Here is a 24,304-nt window from a genome sequence, read left to right as displayed (position 1 = left end):
GCGTGCACACTGGTTGTAAACTCGCCAGCAATGAACATCGGAAGCTGTGTCCGGAGAGGGAATTAAATGATGGAAAAAAATACGCTGAGAGAGCTTTCAAATTGAAGCACTGTCCACCAGCCTAAAGGGTTTTTACACCTACAATTCCCTTGCTTCCACAGCTTCTGTCCGCGTGCGATCTCCCCATTCGCAAGCTGAAATAACTGTAAAGGGTTGCTTGTCAGTGTTTCCGCGATGTCAAAATGTAACTGAAGATGTCACGGTAGAAAGAAAGCCTGTAAAGATGGAGCACTCTCCTCACCCTACCATTAATTCCACCCGTGCTGTACGTCTTTCCCCTGGGAATGATTAATGCTTAAATTAAACACTCAGCTGCTAATTTATCAGGTACAGCCAGCAAGCACTAACACAGTCTAATGTTTATTCTAACATAATTTATATCCTGCGATTAGAGTGGACAAAAAAAATTAAAATGGAGGCACTTCAAAGTAGAATGCCATACAATTCAGCAGCACCGTGAACATCGCACCCTTAATGGAGGTAAGACTCATTGCATTGAGCGTTGTATCGGCCTCAATTAGGTGTACCTTATCATGGTTAGTTTGTGCATGAATTTCATTACATTGCAATCAGATGGCAAGCTTTTCGTTGATGATCGAGATTACGTTGCCTTTATACAGACTGTAACGGCAACGTTATCTCTCTGTGAAACACATGAACATGTGAATGAGATATTAACTGTCAGAATTCTTTTTCGAGTATTGATGCATGCTTTGTTTGAATATACTGCATTGATGCAGATGCAGACATGGCTGGCTTGATAGTTCCCCCAAAAGATTGAAATTCAGTCATTATATACTGAACCCTATGCCGATGGAAAGTCAGGTGAAGTTTCTTAGTGCACAAAACCTTTTCTGGAGCTTCACAGCGAAAGAGCGTTGAAGCATGCTGCTAAACAACTGAGGGAGATGGGGACTAATTCTAAAACATCATGTCTCTAGGTGTCCGGAAGCCCCAAGATCCCAAATCGATTTGAAAATAAGTTATTTACACAATCTTCACTGTAGCTGCTGAGCTGAAAGCTTCCCTGTCTGAAGTGGGTGAAAAAGCCCAGCTGGGTTTTGAAGGTATAACTAACATGTTTTCAAATCCGTTTGGTATACAGAGAATTGAATAATGCCGGACAAGCTGTCTTATGATACCCTTACCAGTTTTTTTTTCACGCTTCAAAACAAGTCACCATCCACTTCAGAAATGTTAAGGCGACTACGAAACATCACCAGACTTTCCATCAACATGGGGATGAGCCGATAATTACTGAAGTTTCATTGTTTGGCAAACTGTTCCTTTACAGGAACAAATAGGAATATCACACAATGATATGTAATGCGTAAGCAGGAAAGTCACAAAATAATAAAAAAAATGTCTTTGCCTAGACATGTATTGTGCAAAAGGGTAAGTGGATATCAACAATGTACTACTTTTGTAGATCTTTAGGAAAAAAAAATGTACTGATGAAAAAACACAGCGACTGTGTTTTCATACATCTAGTCGCTCTAGTGAAGCTACAGACAGGCAATGGAAGAGAGGTAAAAACATTTATTTTGTCACATTTTCCTATACAAAAGCCCTTTTTCAAAAGGTATTACTTCATACATTGCAGGAATGACAATAATAATAATACATTGGTTAATTGTAAAATCATACACATATATATATATATATATATATATTTAATATCCAAAATACATTGCATATACGAAGTAGCACAGATCCCTTTTCATTGATAATGCATGTGAAACATGGAAGTAAAGGGTACATTAGAATAGTTTCTTTATGCTACAAATTACATGTTCCCTTTTTTTTATTTGGTCTTTAAAGCTATAATTTTTCAGGAGAAGCTGGTTGTGGATATGAATACTGTTTGTATGATTTTGCATAAAATACCTGAAATTCTTTAATGCAAAGGGAAAAGCCACCAACTCCAGGGCCGTTTGGTATTATGCATCATAATCACATGTTGCACACAGAGTAAAGGATTCCCTGGCGACTGGATTATGATTCAAGCAGGCATTTGTGGTTTGGGGAATACAAGGAAACACCTTGAGTGCATAAAGGCACTTAGGAAGTTACAACTGAATCTCAGAAATAATAACACTTACAAGAAAACAAAAAAATGTTAAAATGTATTGCCCAAATGTACAGATATAAAAAAAACAAAAAAAAAACGCTTAAAATGCTGAACAAACTACTTAGCAGAAATGGACTTTAAAGGTTTGCATTTTTGACCGAGGTCAACTCGTATTAATTCTCTTGACTTTTTATACTGTCACATATGAAAATAACTCTGCATAATTTATACAGTAAGTTGCTTTAATGCCTAGTTGTCTGATGCTTATAAAATAATAAAAAATAGGTCTGACAAACGCACAGCGCTTGCGAATCTGAGGATTTCTTTGTTTCATCTCGTCATACTTTATTGGTTTTGTTCTCTGATAAACTACTCAGTCCCAAGTAATTTATTTTCTAAAAAAGGAAATACGTTTGCAATTAACAGCTTTGAACACCTGAAGATGGATATGTTTTGACATGACATTAACTACACGAAGATGAAATCCAACTTGAGATTCATGTGCATTTTTGCTGGGCTTGAGATCAGTGAGACACTAAGATTCAAACACACATGCTGCTCTCAAACTAGGATCCAGCCCTGGTAAAAAAAATGCAACTTAACTGTCTATTAACGTGACTTACTCGCCAAGCCACTTCTCTGTGCTGACCTATACGGTCCTGACTGGCCTACAAAGAGGAAGGAGACAGTGTGGCAGCTGTTAACGTCACTTCAAAATCAAAAGCTGTCAGATTTCTGAGTGAAACACGGATTATGTATCTCGCTATGCATCTTAAGATGTAATGCTGTTTCGTCTATAATGAACAGAAAATATATGGTATAAAACAGCAGTTCAGGCACGTTGAGGGTTAGGTTTCTCGTTGTGCCATACACTAAAACTGGATGCAATCATGGCACTGGAAGGGATAACGGTCTTACTCTGCCAAAAACAAAGGCACTTTTGTGGTTTAGATTCAGATATGTGCAGCAAACATGGTGTTACAAATCAAGGAATGATTTTTTCGTTTTTTTTTCTTCGTCAAACAAAATGAAAAACACCTGACAAATTTTGATTTTCGCGGCAGGGCATCCCCCCCCCCTCCCTTTTTTTTTTTTTTTACACGCGTTTCACAAACCAGAAGACATTCACATTAATACTGACATGGTCGAGCAACAAAACATCTGGAAATGGCATGGCTGAAAGGCAACAACATGGCAAACATTTAATAGCCTGGTGTGTGGGCCCCCCTGAAAACATCTGACCTGGGTTGAATTATTGTTGCAAATTACTCCAATTACATGTTGACTCAGCTTCCCCGGCACAGTCGAGTCGACTGTACACATCGGCCATCTTGAACTCCACACACAGAAAGCATTTTCAGTAACTGAGTTGACCCAGGTCGGCAAAACATACAGCGCTTCCTTCTCCAGCATTTAACTCTTCTCTAGCCTTCCAGTTTGGAGGATAAATTAAAATCGTGGATGGCATATTCCAGTTGCCAAATTTCATTCAGTGCTGAGAAAAGTCCATCTCTTTGAGAGCTCCTCCTTGTCCAGCGAATTCCAGGAGACTCTCCACACACGTAAAAGAGTTGCAGATGGACAGACGAGCAGACAGTGGAAACAGAAGGCTAGATGTGGTGGGAATGAGAGACCCCGACGCAGATGCTTTAAAGCATAATGTACATAATGTACTGTGGAGGATGTAGATTGAGACCCATGAATAATAGGCCCATGTCTGGCACTTTAGCGTGGCGATGAGGCAGACAGACGCACTTTGTTCTCCCTGTCCTCAGGCTTTGGTTTGGCAAGGTTTTGAAAGAAGACACCCATAGGTGACGCTTTTTGGGAGGATGGGAAAGTGAAAGGCACAGGAAAAACTCAGACGCACGTCCAAAAAAACATAATCAAACAGTTGCTAGTCTTGTAAAAGGTAAGTAGTATTCCATTTTGGACCATAGCATCCAGTTATTTATAGATTCTTACAAATAAACAAACAAACAAAAAAAATCTCCTTCAAATTGATCATCCTTCATTCAGGAGCAAAATTCTTCTTCCTCTATCAACTCAGTCTTCATTGTTTTGGCATCATTGGGAGTGCAGGTCAACAATTGTGGACTTAGTTGTGGGTTTTAGATGGTGGTGGATAGTCGGAGTAGGGTTGTCTAATAGTAACTACCAAGGTGGGATGGCACATGGGTGTTAGGGTGGCGGGGAACGTTTGGGTTGGGGTAGATGCCTGCAGTGGGCGAGCTCCAGTACGGAGCGGTGGGTCCAAAGAAATTGGAGGAGGTGACGGGCATGGATGGAGGGTGTGGGGATACAAAGTTGACCTTCTGCTGGTGGGCGTGGTAGGAAGGCACATAGGCTAGGTCCGAGGGGTACTTATACATGGAGGACTCGGTGGGGTGCGGCTGCAGCGCCTGAGCGATGCCATGGAAGTCGAACTTGTAGGCGTAACGCTTGCCGTGCACCTTGGTCATGATGTTTTTGTCATAGTAGTAGCGCAGCGCGCGGCTCAGCTTGTCGTAGTTCATGTTGGGCTTGCTCTTACGCTCGCCCCAGCGCCGCGCCACCTCGTCCGGATCCGTCATCTTGAACTCGCCATTGGTGCCCTCCCAGGTGATGCAGCCGGCGTTGGCGCTGTCAGACAGGAGCTCCAGGAGGAACTGCCACAGTTGGATCTGACCTGAACCTGATGGTGGACACAAACAGCGGTCACATACACAGCCCCATCAAACTAAGAGCTTATCATCCTCATTGGCACTAAATTGTCTCCTGTTTGTTGTACTGTTGTTCTTATGTGCAGTGTCCTTGAGTGCTTTGAAAGGCGCCTTTGAATAAAATGCATTATTATTATTATTATTATTATTATTATTATTATTATTCACTGTTAAAAAATCAATTGTCTGTGCAGTGTGGCCTGCAGAAAATAATATTGTTGAGAAATCTTCACAACAGCTGGCTATTGACAGATAGAGATGCATTAAAGATGAGTATGCGCAAACGCTTACCTGGGTTGGCAAGGCGACTACTGGTGGGACCCAGAATCTGGTAAGGATCTGTGGACAAAAGGAGAGCTTCTGGTGATCTACAATCTAATTACTGTGGCGATATAATGGTATGTTACCCATACTAATGAGAGGAGAGTAAAACGTTAATGAAACCGAGGGGCACTGTCCTACACTGTCACTGTAGATCATGGAGGTTTACAGTTATAGTTTTCTTAAAAAACATGTGAGGTGTCCAGCAATCTTACAGTGAGACTGCCAAGCCAGTAAATCATCGTAAAACAAATGAGTATAAACATTAATTAGTATGGAAGATTGAAGACAAAATAAACATGTCACTGAGCAACGGCTGATGGTATTAATTTCTATTATGATAATTTTAGAAAACCTCTTTATTGCTTTTGCTCCTAATATGATTTTTCAGGTTGAGTAAATAAACATGTTAACATGTGAAACACTGACATAACGAGAGAGCACTGTGTGGTAGTCTTTGTGTGTTTGGATTGCTGTGCTCTGCACGCCCTCTACATAATGAGCTGACCAGGAAAACCAATTACACATGCTAATAGGTATGTGGCTGGGAGGTAAGAAAAAAAAAGTACAAACACTAGTACACACTCGAAGCTTGTTGGTAGACTTCCAAACGCTCCATTATTGAATTGCTGATGAACCACTTGTAAACAACTGGGACCATTTCACTCTTGATCTGTGCTTACCTGTGTTATAAACATCACCAATTTTTCACAATGCGCCTGCAAAATAAGCTTCACTGCAATCGATTAGGCGGCCAAGCAGACAGGGCAGATACTGGGAGCTTAGAAAATATAATTATCTGATTAATGTCGAACAATCGGGCTTGAGGGAGGCCTATATCCATGCTAACAGACTAGCTTTAAGCTATCTTCGTAAAAGATGTGTGCTGATAGCACAGAGATCAGGAGATACACTGCGGATCATTACCTGGCTGAGCTCTGGGCTGCTCAGTGGATTTGGTCACATTCTGAGTCACCACCGGTGAGCCTGCAGAGAGAGAGAGAGAGAGAGAGCGAGGCAATCAGTTGAGGAGGAGAGCAAGAGGGAGACTGAGAGAAACTTAGATAAAAAGAAGGTTTAGAGACAACATCAGCAGGGTGGCTACAGATAACTAGGCTACACAAGTTGAAGGCACGTCAGCAGAGGTCCAAAGTAAATAAGGCAGTAGTTGGTGGCTGGATGGACTGTCTCTTCATGTTCTGACAACAGAGGCTGTAATCTGTAGGAGTCGGCCCGACACGTCTAGACTCTGTGGATGTTGGAACTGCCTCTAGTTTGATGTGGACTAAATAGCGCTTGCAAATAATCTGCTGCACAGAATACACAAATGATAAAGGTTCACCGAAATCAAAGCAGCTTATTACGTTTCTTGTCAGGCTGCTGACCTATAGTCTGTAGAAATCATTACAGCGGCAAAGGAGGAAGTGGGGAGAAGTGGTGTAAAGAGCGACGAGTCCGTATAGGGAGGAGGTCAGGGATAGACGGCCAGGTTAAACAAGCACAAAACTTTCGTTCAGGATGCTGCTGTTCTGTGGCCTTTTTTAACCGAAGTTACTGAGATAACGTAGTGATCCTAAGCAAAACCACAAGGTTTTTCTAAACCTAACTGAGTAGTTTCAGTGGCTAAAAAATAGCAGAGTAGTTTTAGTGCCTATGGATTAAACAGGTACATTTAAAGGCTAAAACGTGCCAAAACCAAACTATGACAACAAGATGAAGGTTGTACATACGTCCTTGTGATATATGTCCTTTTGGAAGATGCGGACAATCGACCTAATCAGTTTTTTAGAGGATGTGTTGTTACAGCCATGCTATCTTTATGTCCTTACCTTTGCCACTGTGCATGTTGTTTGACCATCCTGTCCGCCGTACAGCATCATATGAAGGGTCTGAAAAGAGAGAGAAGAGACGGGTAGACAAGCGTGATTAAAAAGAATTCCAGTTGCTTTGTTCAAAAAGGCTGGAAATCTAGTACAGTTGAGTCCAATCTCTAAACTCGCCTGTGCATGTGACTACATTCAGTGTCTCATTTCATTGTGTAGCCACAGCAAAAACTCAGCGAGACCAGGGCCAACCGGCATCAATAAATCTATCAAAACATGGTTTAAGATGCCCTTCACAGGATGTCTGGACACGGTAATGTGGTTTGGTTTGGCACGTTGTGATGGTTTTAATATAGATGGCACAATCTTTGACAGAGGACAGTTGGTTGAGTAGCTTGCAACACTCAGACCACAAACAAAGGGACTGGTGCAAATTAGCGTACAGCAGGACAACAGGGACGCACAGACAGACAATGCATGCACATGATATTCACCCTCATCCCTCTTCCCACACAAGCAGCTTTTATGAGACCTTGACAACCAGCCAAACTGGCCCCCGTCTGCATGGGTTCTACCTGCTGCGGTCCAAACCTGACTGAGTGTGAGGCTGGACCGCTTCCAGCAACAATCAATCACCCTGACACGAGCAGATAAAACAGAGGATGTATCCTTCCCCTGGCAACGTCTCCAAAACACCCCGGTGTGCTCACAGTGCACCTGGCCAGAACCCGTGATTGTCTGGATTATTGTGGGCTAAAACAGTTCAAACAGTTGCCAGAACACAGGGACATGTGATGCGCATTGTAGCCGGATAGGCTTTTCACTCTGTTGTGTGCAACATGCTATTTAGAGTGTTATCATGATCTGCAAATCTTTTTGTCAGCAGTGTTTCTCCCAGAGGGCGGCAGATAGAGACAGCGTAATGGTGATGACAGAGGTTGTTGCTGGGATAAGCAAGCCGTTAGAAGGTCAAGAGGCAATCCCGTTTCCCATCAGCGTAGGCGGAATATCCTAGAAGGGGGCTTATTAACAATCAAAGTTGGAGGTTTGAATCCCCAGATTTTGAAAAGGGCAAGACCCGACTCTGCCGCATCCACTTGGACGCCGCACTTTTTGTAGAATCGAGTGTAAAAACTGTGCAAACACGAAGCATGGAGTGACTAATAAACAGCATGATGTGCTCGTCGGATACACCGTATCTCACAGCATTGTGTTTTTGCGCAATATGCATGATTAATTACCTCAATAGATCATCGTCATGATGTGTTGACGTTACAGAAGTGAGGGAGTGTGTTGGTCCCGGACATTAAATGCATTCTCTGTGTGTATCTGTGTGTAGGTGTTTGTTTACCCAACATTAATATTTATGTGTTTTTTTTTTTTTTTTTTGCAAATTATCCTCCACCAAGTTCTAACCGGTGCATTCAAGTAAACTTGTGTGCTTGCGAGCAATAAATCATTGCAAAATACTTGCATATTCACCGTGCGGATATCTTGAACGTTCGTCTAAGCTTTGTATATCTTGTGTATTTTAATTCATGTAACAAAAAAAAAAAAAGAAAGAAGTCAATTAATTTGTTATGTAAAAACACTTTAAAGATGACTCGTTGCAAGAGTGGTGTTCTCTCCGGTGCTGCGTACAAATGAAGGTGGCCGTCTTCATTCCAGCGATACGTTTGGACACCCGGTGACTTAAGATGCACCATCATCTGCAGCCATCTCTAAACACTGTGCAACACTGCCCTCCTGTGGATCGGGACATGATGACACCTCAGCCTGTCTGAAATGAACCCCAACAAATATTCAAATACACGGAACAAAACGTTAACCTTATTTTTAACCTGAACTCTAGATTAAGCTCTCTGAAACAAAGTCCACCTGGTAATCTGCCAAACAAGCTCTGTTGCATTGTTTTGCTTATTTCATAATCCACTCATGAAAGTGTAAAAAAAAACACACTTCAAATCCAATTATGCGTCTTGTGTTACTTTCAAAGGATGTTTTGTTGCCCTCTTTTCCCTTTCCCTTACTAGCAGAATACCCACCGATGGGAAAACTTCCCGCTGCTCAGGGACCTCTTGATCTTTTCACTAATTTCGAACTTTTTCAACTCTTCACCCCTGACGTTTCAGCAATGGGCCCGTTCCTGTCTGCGGGCTGCGAAGTTCTCCGTGGCTGAAAGGGGGCCGGTGTTCGAAAAAACGCGCGAGTTACATAAAACTCATGGTAAAGTAAAATGAAGCATATGAGCCCCGCGACAAAGCGTAAGAGAAGTGAATAAATTAGAGCATGATCAAAAGGAAAAGAAAGAAATCGAGCGTAATGGAGAGAGAGACACAAAGAGGGAAAGGAGGGACAAATAACAAGCGGGCTGCCGTGCCTCAGCGGGGCTGTCAGGTTCAATCTGGTGTGGGCCGGCAGGATAGCCAAGGAGCAGTGACTGGGGGAGAGTCCTGGGAGACTTGCGTTTCCTGCCTGCCTCGCCTGCAGACAACCTCTCTTTGTTTTACTGGCCCTTTTTTCCCCTCTGCTCACCGCCAGCCCCCACCCCGTCCACGCACCCACCCACCCACCTCTATCCACCCTCCACCACCACCCCGAAAAGAACACAACGGGGCTACCTCCATACGTGCAGCGAGCAGGCTGCAAGGATGGAGGGGGAGGGGGAAGGGAGAACGAAGGCGAGATGAGAGGGTAGGTGAAGGAGCCGAGGTAAGAGAGAGAGAGGGGGGGATTGCTGAGAAGAAGACAGAAGAGGATGGAGACAGTGACGAAGCGTGTGAAAAAAAAGGGGGCCTTGAAAGAGAAAGAGGAGATGAAGAAACTTAGGACCGAGAGGAGGAGAAAAAAAAACAAGACCAAAAAAAAAAAAAAAAAAACAGAGTCAGACGAAAACACAACTTTGGAATTTGAAAAGAAAACAATGGCAGCAAACTCTGCTACCGTCTGCAGGATGCCAAGTAATATGGGCTCATCCTCATTTCGAGATACCCCTCGGGGTAGTTATTGGCAGCACATTACATTAACCTCCTAAACTATTTTCCCTTTACCGGCGCGCAAGCGGGAGCAGGCACGCTTCCAGGCTTCCACCGGTGTATTCGCTGCGTTAAGGCGACTAACTTGACTGAGCGAAAGGCGGGGAAAGTGGAAGGAAGAAGCCGCAGAGGTAGAAAACGAACAAAGCCCAAGTGGTCGGGGGGTGGGGGGCGCACTCGGGGCGAGCCAGGCCACGCAAACACAGACACAGACCCTGAAATGTGCACACACAGAGCCGCCTCTTCCCAAACCCCCCCCCCCCCCCCCCCCCCCCCCAGCTCCTTCATTTTTCCAGGCCTCGCTCTGACTGCGACTTGAGCCAGTTTCCACTCTGGTCTGGGGTGTGGTGCACGCTCCTGGGAGACTTTGACTGCAGGACCAGTTAGTCAAAACAAGGCCCGAGCGCTAGACAGAGAGAGAGAGACAGAGAGAGAGAGAGAGAGAGAGAGAGAGAGACAGACAGGGAGACGTGGAGAGCAACGGCGAGGGAGAGAGAAAAAAAACAACCGAGCAGAGGGGAAGAGACAGACAGAGAAGTTGAGAGTCGAGCCGTGGACTGTTTTTAACCCAGAGTCTGAGCCAAGGAGAGAGAGAGAGAGAGACCCAGACAGGGTAAACTTTTTTTTTAATACCCGTAATACAGGTGCTTTAAAAGCCATCTGTGTGAGGACGGAGCCATAGGAGGAGGAGACTGATGGCAAAGTACAGGAGTTTAGACACGGTGAGGAGACAGTGGGTGCACCAGAACACAGGAGCGCATAAAACACACTCATGCAAGGGATATGCGAGGGCAGGGGTTATTTACCAGTTGACCTCTTTCATAGGTTTCAATTCTGAAGACAACATTTGCACCTCTCTTTAACATTTTTTTTTTCCCGAAAGAGGAGCGATGCGTAAACTGAAAGTCATGAGCGCAAGAAAGCTTGACGCACAGCGACGCACTTCGGGCGGCGCTGCCACCAGTAAATACATTCGCAGAGGTGAATCATCATCGTCTCTGCTCGTCCGCTGAGAGAGCAGCGGAGAATATGAGTGTCCTCGCTGATTTCATAGCAGCGCCGCAAACAGAAGCTGAAAAATTGAAAGAGGTACAAAAGGGAGGATAAAAAAAAAGCTATATAATAAAAAAAAAACATTAACACCACTTACTACTTATATCTACAACATACACACAATCAAAGGCAGCTTCAACACGTTCTGTAACACATGCTGCACCAAGACATACAGGAACCCACCCACACACACACACACACACACACACACTCACACATGCCTACCCACAGGCGAGTAGTAGACACAGACTTTCGATACACACACATACACACACCCTTTCATAGCTGCTGCATTCCGTGTTTTATATGCTCTCTTTTATTCATAACATTGCATTTTACACCGCAGAGTCTGGAGCAGATTAAGGGTTGTCTCCTGCTGCATGCTCGTGCTTACTCTACCCCAAAGAGCCTGAATGGTATTCGACTGTTCTCAAAAAGGCAATATATGAACCTGAACATCTGGCAACGCTGATCTGAGAAAATGTTGATAAAGGGCTCCTCCCGAAAAGCAAGGGCCACTCTCACTGTCGAGTCACAGCGTCCCAAACTCAGATTTCTAGCTGGCGTCACCTTTTTTGCTGAACTATCACTGACAGTGACGTTTTGGCATATTGATTGTTGTTATTAAGGACTGGTGGAAATTAACCGAGTACATTCACTCAGCTTACACTGTCCACTTCACTTAACCTGTACTTGAGTATTTCCATCTCCATCCACTATATCTTAGAGGCAAACATTGCACCGTGTTTCTGTATGTTACTAATTACTTTTCGGATCCACTGCTTCGTCTCGTTCCTGCCCGGTGAAAACAATTTGTCTGATGAACCCGAAGGATGACTGGTCACTTCATGTCGGGAGAAAATTCCCCTGCCTCTACTGGTAAATAAACTATTTATAACCCTTCTTGAATAAGCTGGAAAACGCATCGTCACAAAGCTAAAAACCACCTGTTCTCCGTCGACTTTTCTGAGTTTCGTGGCTCTCGCAGGAGAGAGAGAGACGTTACAAACATGTGATGATCTGAAAGGATATTATGTACTGCTGTAGATTAAACTACAAAATAGCAGATACAGTAGCTCAAATGTTCTCAACCCTGAACACTACAGCAGTAAACTGTACCCTATACATTAACTCAGCAGTAATTTTAATCAGATATGATAGGAAAACACTGACAGGGAACATTTGACTTCACAATGAGTGCTTTGACTTTTCGATACTTCAAGCTTCTATTTAACATCATACTTCTATTTAAGTGAGGTTCAGAATTCATGAGAATTTCCACAGTGTGCTATTGTCGCAAATAAGTAAAGAAATACCTAATAAATAACTTGCATCATTTTATGGTGTATACAAAAGAGCAGTTCCAAGCAACGTGATTAATGTTAAATTGTGTGGGTATCTCACTGATAACTCCCAATTCTTGAAAAAGTCACCCTGTTGGAGACGTTCCTCAGCTGTACATTAACCCGGGATCACGGGACACGGCCAGAGGCGCAGCCGGCGTTACAGGAGCTCATAATAGAAGTCACCTCTTGTGAGAGGGGAAATGCTGTTGAAGGGAGTGACCCTCTATTCCTGCCAGTCCAAATACCTGCCGCTGAGAACCAGGAAGAGCGGGGTCGGGGGGTGACCGAGCAGAATCTTATCTGGCCTGCCCATTGGTCTATTGGTATTGAAGCTAGGCGAGAACAAGCACGCGGCCTGCTAACGCTCACTACTGGGGCAGATAGAGCGAGGCCGAGGGCATTCTCGGACACTTATCAGACCCACTGTTTCCTCTCCTCCTGCCTTGATAGGGCCCCTCATCCTGTGAGCGAGGCTATCACTGTTATTGCAGTCCTTTCTCCCGTCTCTGGTGGTGACACTCTATAGCCGATGTAAAGGATGTGTAGCCTTTTTTTTTTTTTTTCCTTCTCGTACAGATACGCAGCGCAGCCTTCGCCCGGTTCTGGTTGTGTCAGCACAAAGTAATGTTTGTAGAGTGAAAAGGTATCCAGAGGAAAGAGACAATCACTCTGAGCCGCTGTGGGCGTTGTTCTGAGAGACTCAGCTTGGCTTTTGCAAGGATTTGACGAGTGAGACATTGCAACAGGTCTCGTTTGACTGCTGCTTCTTCACTTTACTACATATCTGTAGTCAGCAAAGACACCGAGCGGCTCCCGCAGTAAAAAACACCAAGAAAAAAGCCATAGTAGCATATATTTTATGCTTTAATTCACCCCTAAAATCCTATTCATTCTTCCTCTAATGTGCCTTTCAAGAAAAAATATGTCATGACAAAAGAACAATAAAACTAACAATTGACAACTATGCATTGAATTAGATTATTAAAGATCCCCTCTACAGATGTATTAAGGCATACATGACAACTCTCTAACGCGTGTCTGGAGTTGTTTTTGTAGAAAAAAGTATTATAACCCCACTGGAATCCTCATTTCACACGTTTAACTGCTGTGCATGTTGAAAACGGGTTCAAGGCTTCCTAACTATTTGTGATGTCACAAATCATGCTCGTAGGCCCCGCCTCTTAAAAAGAGATTTTCACTTCCAAACATTCCGGTTGAAGCAACGAACATGAAAAACAGCCTTCTAGTGTCAAACGGTGCACATCTTCGAGGACAAGATTAAAAAACACATTCTGACTGGAGGGGGACTTCAAGTGCATCTGATTCATGTTCAAGTGAATTACTGCTAGAAATCAAACTGAGTATGCAGTACATTCAATCATGTATTAAGATGGATATTTCTGCAGGCAAGCATTCGCTCTGCCGCAAGTTTGAATTTGATGACCTATGTGTATCATACATAGCCAGAGACAGCGACAGTAATCTCATAAAAACTCGCCCGGCGTACACTCTACAGTTTCTCATCATTTCACCTCCTGCCATTAATTCACCCACACCCGCAGCAGAGACCAGCTCACAGAACTCATACACTCTTGTCTGGTCTGAAGCGGCCAATCAGGCTCCTCTGCCGCTCACATTGTTGCTTCAGCACCTGTCTCTCCAGCACACAGCCTCATTCACGTGCCTCACGTCCCGCTTCTTCCCCCCAACAATCGTCACATTCACCGCCTGCTCTCGCCCCTGCTGCTGTGGACAGAACTCATCAGCACGCCGCTTTTGTCTTCCTGCTAATACGCCTCCGCGCCGAAGCCGCCCCTCCTGAGCTAACCGCGTGTTGTCACAGCGTTCAGGTAGCGGCCCTGAATAGCAGCCGCTTGGCTCGTATTATTTTTAACGACACAAAGGGTGCACCTGCGCAGAGCTTTGTCGCTGGCAATCAGTGCTCTGGATTTGTGTGAGCGGTCTGTGTTCTCAAGTGTGTGTGTGTGTGTGTGTGTGTGTGTGTTTGTGCGCTCTCCGTGTATCCGAAGCTGACAGACGCTGTGTTTGCGTCTTCCATTCCTCTTTTCATCTCAGGTAGTCTAACCACTCAACTCGCAGTTACATCAACTTAAACATACGTGCACAGATGGCATATATAGTATGTAAAACATGAATAATTCAAAAAGTGTGTCCCTACCCTCTTTGGCAGCCAGGCGTGGGGATGGGTCTGTGTGAGATGGTGTGTTGTAGGATAATGATGAGCTACCTGTAGTCAATGAGATAAAAAAAAAAAAAAAAAAGCGTATAGTAAGACAAAACAGTGTACCATCCATGAGTCCTGTAAAGCATAGAGACAAATACATCACATCTCAAACTAGCATGTGAAAAACAGGATAAGAGATAAGCTTGTTTTCATCATTACATATGAGCATCTATGGGTTAACTGCACACATTACACACTTATTGGACTTCCCGTATAAGTTCAATAGCACAGAATTCAGAAAGCAGTATTCACTCAGAAGTTTGTTAGAGTAGGCAACTGAAAATGAAAGAACTGAAACGAACAGTAGCCGGTGAAACTACAAAGCGTGCATTTCATGTCACATTCAGGGGCCGCACAAAATGTTTATGAGGGCCAAATTTGGCCGTGGTTTAGAACTAGATCTTGGTGAACATATACAGATGCCAATGTGTATATTAACAATGATTAGAGCTTCCCTGTATGGCAAAATATAATCATAGTGCCACTATTTTGACCGTGATCCGTGGATATGTTCATTTCTGCATCCACATTTTCATTTTTTACTGAAACAATCTCATTAAGTCATGATGATGTGACATTTGTTGGGCTCTGAACCAAACAAACATGTTTTTCTCACATCTGGCGAACAAGCTTCGTAGGCCCCAGCATCCCTGCAGCACTACAGTATTTCATTATCATAATGCTGTTTTGTCACACATTTTACCTTTTAATAAAATTCAGCGTCTATGATTTGGATATCGCACTTGGCCGCACTGGGATTTTGATTATATTTTGATTTGTTGTCCAGCTCTTATAAGTCTTTAGGGAAAATGCATCTCGGAGTAACCTGAATGCAGCACCATCCTGAAGTCTGTGACAAAAGGCTCACAGGGCATTACAATAGCCAGCAGGTGGCAGTAGAAGGTTCAGCTCAGTCACTGTAACGCACCTCGACAGAGCCCTTTTTCATTTCTTGAATTGTGTTCCTGTTTTGTCTTGAAAAATTATCTCAGAAGAAAAAATAATCCTTGACACATAAATCTTGTCCCAAATAAAAGCAAATCCAGCACAGACTCAGTTCGTGAAATGTAGTAAAAAAAAAAATACAAAAAAAACAGCCTGTCAGCGTTTTAACTGCAAACCCTGCTCCTGAATAATAAAGTCAGAGAGGCAAGACTCTGCATATGGCTGCCTATTCATTTCACCTTATGGAGCAGAACTGTGCGCTGCATTCCTCCACTTACACAGGCACCCTGGGCGGCACCAAAATGCTCTCTTAATTTTAGCTGCCCCCAGGCATAAATCAGCGAGTGGAAAAACAGACCCAAAAATGCACAGAGAAAACACAAGAGCAGCTACTACACGGGGAGCGCTGCGATTTAGCGCTGAGATCGCTACGGAGAGCTTCTCAGAGGGGAGGATGCCTTTTCTGAATGGAGCAAACGAAAAAAAAAAAAAAATACTTGAAGGCAAAATGGAATTTGTGATGTGCCTTTTCTCGGGATTTGACGCAGGATGCTTACCTAACTTGCTGTGCTGCTGCTGCTGTCGGGGGTTGGTGGGGGTGAAGGGGCCCATGGTGGCAGACTAGGGGTCTGTTTTTTTAGGGGGTGGATGTGGGGGTCTTGGGGGGGGGGGTTGGAGGGGGAGTCGGGTGCTCCGCGAATGAATTCTAACCTCCCAACAGCCCACCCCTCCCATTTCTACCTACTCCACGGCACCCCCAAGGCTCTGGGTCTAGTTTAGAAACCTGGGGGCCTCAGAACAGGGGAGCCTTTGTATGAGGCCGGGTCCCTGCACAGCAATCAAACGCAGCTCCCCGTACAAAAATAATTCCACACGCAGAGTGTAAGCGCGCGGGGGCGAGCCACCAAAACATCATCTTTTGGTATGGGGGAGAAAGTGTACCAGAAAGATGAACAGACAGACAGACAGAAAAAAAAAGACGGTGAGGAGGAGGAGGAGGAGGAGGAGGAGGAAGGGGCTGTTAACCCTTTTCCTACTGTGTGCCACATATGTGGGCTGACCCAGACAGGCAAACAGGCAGCATTGCTGAGAAAACCTCAAACCGTCCCACAGAGAAATTCAGGCCTGCTGTACGAGAGCGGGCGGGCGAGGGACGGAGAGAGAGAGAGAGAGACACCACAGCTGACAGTTCAGTTCGGCGGAGGGAGTCTTGGCTGTGCTGCCTATTTATTTGGACGGCTTCTTCCTCTCTCAGAAAACAAACACGTCCCGGTAATCTGACAGCACAGTGGGAGGACTGGCTAGTGTTCAGCCTTGAAGACCCTTACTCTCTCTCTCTCTCTCTCTCATTGTCTAACCCTCCCCAGCCACATCTGCTCGCAGTCTGCTCGATTACATAACATCCACAAACAATTTTCTTTTCTCTTCTTTCGATAACTGATGGCTCTTTCAAAAGGGCCCTGTCCTCCAGTTTGGCACGCCCCACAATATTGACAGAGATCTTAAAGGGCTTGCTGAGCATTGTGACTGTCTTCCATCGGGGCCCGGCTGTTTATTCTGTAGAGCTATATGATACCATGGCCTCAGACATGTGGTCTGAGCTTTGTCAACAAATTGAGGGTCCCAGTCACCCAGTTTCTTAGGCAATGTGCCACTTGAAGGGTGCCAAACGGGCTCCAGCCAGAGGTAAGTCATCCTTTCAGCTCTATAGGACAGAGCTGCACTGGGGAAGGCAGTCTTCAGCCTTGGATAGCGCACAAGAGAATTTCCAACAGGTCCTCCAAACCAAAAGGGATTACTTGTCATAAAAATCACCAGAAAACGCCAAGGCACTGTTGTCTCAGAGCCTTTGTCAGGGGGTCAAACCCAAACTCTGTGTTGAAGGCTTGATGATGGAATGCCTCATAGCTGTTTTAAAGTTCTAACAAGGCCATGTGGTGACAACAAAGGAATTTCAATTATTCAAAAAGAGAATGCGTTGGAGTTTTCTTGTGATTTTCATGTCTACATGCGTCCCTATCCAAAGAGTGCCTCGAAAAAACTCAGCTGACTCCAGAAAGTGCTCCTACCCTCATGTTAAAGATCATTTGTCACTGCCTTTCAGAATGACCCAAAGGACATTGTTTGTTTGCAGTTACTTCGGCCTATTGCTCATTTCAAAAGTATTTCCATCACTTTGCTGATTACTCATCCGAGACTGTCTTTGTACATGCGAATCCAACATTTAAATCCAGTATTTACACAGACTGTGTACAGCTTTTCAGCAACAGCACTACAAATGAGGCCCTGCTGTTTTCTTCTTCACTGTACGAGCCGTGAGCCTCGTCCTCAGGCGCAATCCGTGGAAATACTGGATTTAAACATTGGTTTTCACAACAGGAAACTGTGTTCTCACATCTCTCAACACTTGCGAGGTCACCGAAAACACCTTTAAACCGCTGCCAGATAACAGATAAAAAAAGATTTGTATTTTCTCCCTAAAGTTTTAAGGTCCATGTGACTGGGTCACAGAGTAATGTACACAGCAGCAAGGTTACCAATGGTGTTGCGTCCAGGCCCAAACAAAAGCTGGGGATTCTTGAATGACTCACCACTGGCTAACATTAGCAGGTTGTCAATGACAGCACAACATTTTCTAAATGAGACCACATTGGAGTGACCTGTGGTCACATCACTCCTCTCCTCCTCCTTTCCTCGCAGCGCTAAGCTAACATGTGCCGCGCCAGTCTGTCACTGAGGGGAGACCAAACTGAGATCAGTCTTTCAGTAAGATGCTGGACAAATGGATCGGACAGTGCTGTATTTACTGACTTTGTTATTTCTTACTCTATTCAGTATTGTAAAAAGCTATCTCATTACTCTAACTCTTCGCTGAGTAATGCATCACTGCCGATTACTGTTTGTCAGTAACTTTATTCTGATCTGCTACCAGGAAGGGTTTGGTTCAGTTTAGGCACAAAAAGGTGGTTATGGTTGGAGAACAACCGTGGTTTGGGTTCTAAAAAAGCAAACATTAATTCCTGGTCTGTGACTGGGTATGAACTCACATATGAAATTCAAATGCACCGCACACCCGTCCCACACCACGACCTCCACCTCGCTTGTCCGCCTTGCTACATAAAGGGCACACCACTTCCTGCATTGGCAGCGAGTGTTGGCACTGGACGTTAATCTTGTGGTGTGGAATTGTCCAAAATGAACATAATTTCTAGGCGGATATTCAAGACTGTCCTCACCAGAGAATGATGTAATGGGTTGTAAGCTTCAATTCCTAAAATGACCAAAAAAATGCAGCATGATGTAGTATGATGTTTTTGTACGGTAGCTCAACAAAACCACTTAGTAAGGAGGCCATGGTTGAGGGGTGGTCCAGCAAACTGTTTCATCTCGACACGGAGACACGTTTGCCTGACCTTGAAGACCTTAGTTTGCCTGAAGACTGCCGCAACTAATTGTTTGAGGAAGTACATAAAAATCAAATCTTTGATCAATCACTTGTGAATTTCTGAATGTCAGATATGAAAAAGTTTCAGAAATCCCCCCCAAAAAAAGTCTGTTCAGGCACAGTTCAACCATCTGGCACGCACCTCTGTTGGAGTATACTGGCACCATTACAAAACTCTAACCGTAGCTCATTTGCCATCGCCACAATTTAGTAGAGCAGTATAGATGTCTTGCTTTTCGTAAATATAATGGTATGAGAAATCACTCGGCTTGTGGTTCCACAAAAAAACATTTCAAAGACTCAACAGCAAAGCCTCTTTCAAGAAAATCATGACCCTGTTACTCAAGATAATCCACAGACCTTGGCATTTAAGTAGAAACTATTAACTTTACGATGCACATTGCCCAATAGGAAGTGCGCATCTACTCATGGATGTAACAAGCAAGAGCCTCTCACGAGTGGCATCTACCTCCATTGCTGAAGGAAGACTTCTCTGTGGCCCGTATCTTCAAAATCTGGCAATCTAGATTGATAAACAGCTCAAAGGGTAAGACGAATGGTATGACTAAATTGTATGTTTCATTTTGGGAAAGGACTGTCCCTTTAAAAACATCACTGACTGAAATCCAAGGTTTTACAGAATAGCCCCATATCAACATACTTAACTGGCAATTGGGCTGAAAGTAGCTCCAATTATAATGGTCCTCTAAGCAGCGAGCTTAAATTACAGCTGAGCTCATCACAGTGTTTACATGAATAGCAACTGCTTATTATCCACCTCCACTTATGCTAATGTGATATGTACATACATTCCTCTAAGTGTCTGGACCCGGGCAGTCGACTGAGCAGCCACGAAAAACTGCTCTGTAATGGTGGCTAACGGCAGACAGCTAACAGTACAGGGCGCGGAGCCAAGCAGTTGAGCCCCTCTGCACCAGTGATAATCTGCCAATAGAAAGAACTAATGCATGGGGAGCTCAATAAAAATGTTGTGAGGGGAGAAAGGGGAGAGAGAGAGAGAGAAAGAGAGAGGGAGAGAGAGAGAGAGAGCTCTCCAGACCTCCTTTTTCCCTACTCAGCCTTCGAGCCCAGATGTTTATGGTCTGTATAAACTATTGAGGGCTCGAGAATGTCCCCCACTCTGGAGCGAGCAGCAGCAGCAGCAGTGCAGAAGCCCAGACTTATCACTCTCCCTCTCTTGCTCGCTCTCTCTTTCTCCCTCTCTCCGTCTTGACTCCCTCGCTGTAAATCCATCCAGACACACAAGCGGCGGCGACAGCTGGGAAACAGAACTATTGCTATTCTCCAACGGCACTCAATCATGACCACCTCGGACCGTTTCCACGCACTTCTTAAAAAATAGTTCAACCCCCCCGCAAGTTCTTTCTTTCTTTTTTTTTTTTTTCTCGATCTCACACCCGCTTTCTATAACTGTTTCTCTTGCTCACAATCTCCTGCCCTTGTCCTCAAATAACTACTGTAAAATCTATCTGTCGGAGATATATTTCTTCATCCTGTTGCTATGTTTCCTCAGATCCACAGTAGGTTCGCTCTCAACGCTCTCGTCTCGTTATTACCCCTCCTCACTGTCTCATTGCTGTCTCTCTCTCTCTCTCTCTGCTCGTGCATCTCCGTGTGTCCGAGGATACAGTCCTTCGTTGTCTGAGGTTTTCTTTGCTCGGCTCCCTTTCCAGCACATGTGGTATCAAACCGACCTACATGGGTGCGATAAAGCAAACAGTCCGCGGTCCCTCCCTGACAGACTAATTTGAACAAATTCTCAAATTGCACCCCAAATTGAAAGCACATTGGGGTGCGGGCGGCCATCACTTATAAAAATCTGGATAAGTGACCAACAATGAGGCCAAAATGATGCATGGGCAACTACCCTTGTTACTGCAAGCAGCTGGGTAGCCAGACAGATGTTCAGATTGTGCCAGCGGTTGCACCAGTGTGGGTGTCTGGGCGATATTTCCGCGCATGACGTGGCAGGAATGTTTTGTTATGGTATGGCTGTAGGGTGGGGAAGTGTGTCCTTGCCCCGTGCCGAGTGTACACACAGGGCTTAATGACTCTGAGGAATGTTGATCAGAGGTTCAATAAACAGAACCAAAGGCAGACATGATGCACACAGATGTGCATAAAATGATTGCGGTACCCCCTTGAATCATCCATTCTTCAGAGGATGATGGGGGGTAAATGTGGGGCAGAGTGGTGAATGGGGTTGGAGGAAGACATCACGTGACCTGTTATCACTAATACTTCCAGGGCTTGGCTCAGTCTTCCCCTCGCTTTCTCTTTTTCTGTATTCTGGAAGCTCGGCCAAGCTCCAGCTCTCGTGAGTGAAGCCAGAGGTCTATTTTCTGGACGGGGTTACTCCTCGTCTGTGATTGTGTTTGTTTGTGCTGCAGGGGGAAAAGAGAGAACGGCTTTGGTTTCCAAATCATCAGCCCTGCAGGGTCTGCGTAAAGCCTCGACTCTCCTCCTCTTCCTCCTGCTTCTCCTCCTCCTTCTCGGCCTTCCTTAGATGTTCACTTACTAACATGGTCCCTCTTGCCCTTAGGCTCCCAGTGTCAATAACACGCGCTGCTCACTTCCCAGAGAAGCTGCCCCAAAAACAGGTCAGGCAGTCCAGGCACGGGACGGGAGCATTCATCTTTTTGATTGTCGGGAACATATCCAAAGCAATTTCAGCTGGCAAGTGGAGAGGATTCCCGAGACATCTCTTCTGTCTCCAAAACACACAAGGTCTAAATCAAAAAAAGGGCAGCGATGGGCAGAGTCGCGGCGCAGCACGCCTAAGCCGTGGCTAAGTCCCGCAGCCAGTGGCCATAATGAAAACTGCTCTGCGGAGCGTGCCCAGTGGCGGTCAGACAGATCCACCCGCTGCAGCGCTGCACAATGAGGCTGTTATACTCATGACAAGCATCTCTCTCTGCCCAGACGCTGTGCATAGAGAAAACTGTTGACACCCACAAAATACAGTTCCCATTACATCACGCCGAGGCCCATCGCAATTTCTTGGGAGCAATGTTAAATTTAGTCGAGCCATCAGCCACTCCACCCAACGTGGTGTCATGATATTCTGCAGCCGCAGCAGAGGCAGCTCTCTCTATTTTAAAGCACAGAATGCAAAGAATTCAAAGATGGGACAAACTGTTCTCTGTACGTCCAACAATCACTTCACTCATGATCTGCCTCTTTTTACAATAAACAGGGGACGTACCTACCCTCTGAAGCAGACATCGCTGTGTATTCAAACCAACAGCCGTGCCAGATGTTACTTCTTATATTAAAACGTAATTTGCATACTGCCTCAGAAAATTCCCCGCCGAAACATATGAAGCGGGATTGCGCCGTGGAACTCTTCAAAGGTAAGAGGCTCAAATTTAGTTGCCTCCATTTCAAATTGCAGATCAACTTTCTTTGCCGTGCTCAACACACAGGCCAGGCACGATTCCTGAGGCAATTCACCTGGGCTTCATCTTGCCGGACCATGTGGAGTAAGGCGCTGTGAAGTCAAGTGGGGGATGTAGTCGATGGTTATCTCGAGACGGGAAAGAAACCCTTTTGGTTTCCACAACTCTGCTTATTACTGGGTAGCCATTATGGAGAAATGAGTTTCCAGTAAAAGCAATTTCATTGTTTATTGATGGTAATGTGAGAATAGTGCGGTGACATAAAAAAAAAAAAAACAAAGTGTTATGTTGTTTGCCCGGGTTTGGCGTTTTCTTCACTCTCACTTCTCATCCAAAAATCGGAAACAGTATATGAAAAGAGGCTTGTGTGTTGACTGAGGGTTGATTTTGACTTTCATTCTTTGGCAAAGATGGATGCCAGCGCAGACTTCAACTTGAGCGCAAACAGCAGGATGTACAGCAGGGACACCGAGTGCGCAGTTCTCACCAAATTTAATGTCCTTTTACTTCAAAAACCTGATTATCTTCAGTGTTCTGATTATTTGTCGATTGACTTTCTTATCAATTGATTCTCCAACAACTTTTCATCCACGTACCACATACCATAACATTAAGTAAATCTTGATTGCATGATGTAAAGGCTATAGAATAATGAAACCATTGGCATTTAGATTGGTTCCTTACAAACCTCGCTTTCGGTTTGTAATTTTGTCTGCCACGAAATCACGGAAAGTGAAGGCTGACTGGCAATCCAGCCAAGCACCATTTCTATCTGCTTTTCATGACTCCATTATACGCTCGATGAATGAATAGACTCACAGTTGATGCTGTGTTGTTGGTAGTTGCTACTCTAAGGAAAATGGAAACGATCCAGTTGTCTTCACGACAGCAGCACCAACAATAACACCGCTTGGAAACACTAGGAGGGGAGTTGTCTGTTTCCACTTTTAAAGTTGCACAAAGTGTACTCACTTTCCCTGAGGTAATTGAGATGAGAGAGAAGCACTTCGGCGTTGTACATGCTGGTGAGCCGGAGGAAGTCGTCCTTGCCCATCTTGCAGAGCTCTTTGCCGTCTGTGTTCTGAAACATGGACGTGTCGATCTCTAATAGGCCGTACTCCTTGATGGCCCACTCGAGCCACTGGCGCACATGGTCCTGGGACCACAACGACGGGTCTGCAGGAAGACAGAAGAAGAAGAAGAGAGGAAGTTAATTGACCTCGAAACAATCGTTTCTGGACAGACGCCGGGGAAGACAGTTGGGAGAGCCTCATATTTAACTAAGGTAAAGAGAGGGAGAGACAGGAACAAATTGGAAACAGAATTTTGTATCAGAAGCAGACCTTGTTCAGATACTTGTAAAAACTTGATCTTATTTTAACCACATGGGATAGGGTTTGCCTTCGTGGGATGACTCATATCAGGTTTCAGGTAAATAGTCTTTCACAGTAGTTTTCACTCTGAAATCCCTTCCTGTGATTGTTCAGAATCTGTGGTATGAGTTGCATCGTCCCAAACCTTAACCCTAACCCATATGGCAAGAAAGCAATATAAAACAGAAGCAGTACTTCTAGACCAAGTCTGATACACTGCACATCCAATGTGGAATCCAAACCCCAAACTTACCACTAGTGGTTAAGGAGTGGCCACCATGTGGATCTCCTATTAGGTTAATAGACGAGTGGCCGCTTGCATCAGTTAAGCACTAACACTTCAGCAGCCCTTAAAAACGGAAAACTGAGCAAGGCTCCATTCGATTTTAATCAAATGAATCACATATGCTCATTTTAGGGAGAATACAGTCATTCTCTTTGGCTCTCCGGCTCAAACCTAACAACC

General features: G+C 44.6%; 1 protein-coding gene across 7 annotated transcripts in view; it reads right to left on the bottom strand.

Annotated features, from left to right (window-relative positions):
• Nucleotides 1-1,581: 1,581 nt before the first annotated feature.
• fli1 (Fli-1 proto-oncogene, ETS transcription factor) overlaps nt 1,582-24,304 on the bottom strand; it is a 36,054-nt gene continuing 13,331 nt past the window's right edge. For all 7 annotated transcript variants that reach the window (XM_030398659.1, XM_030398677.1, XM_030398649.1 and 4 more), the window contains 6 exons: nt 23,438-23,641; nt 14,591-14,659; nt 6,984-7,043; nt 6,082-6,141; nt 5,125-5,172; nt 1,582-4,805 (listed from right to left, as the gene is read on the bottom strand). In XM_030398659.1, coding sequence (XP_030254519.1) covers nt 4,276-4,805; nt 5,125-5,172; nt 6,082-6,141; nt 6,984-7,043; nt 14,591-14,659; nt 23,438-23,641 — 971 coding nt within the window. In that variant the 3' untranslated portion in view covers nt 1,582-4,275. The remainder of the gene's footprint in view (nt 4,806-5,124; nt 5,173-6,081; nt 6,142-6,983; nt 7,044-14,590; nt 14,660-23,437; nt 23,642-24,304) is intronic.

Source organism: Sparus aurata, chromosome 2 (assembly GCF_900880675.1).
Source record: "Sparus aurata chromosome 2, fSpaAur1.1, whole genome shotgun sequence".
In the NCBI taxonomy this organism is placed as follows: Eukaryota; Metazoa; Chordata; class Actinopteri; order Spariformes; family Sparidae; genus Sparus; species Sparus aurata.
Note: the sequence above shows the minus strand (reverse complement) of the source record. Positions and strands in the feature narration are given on the sequence as shown.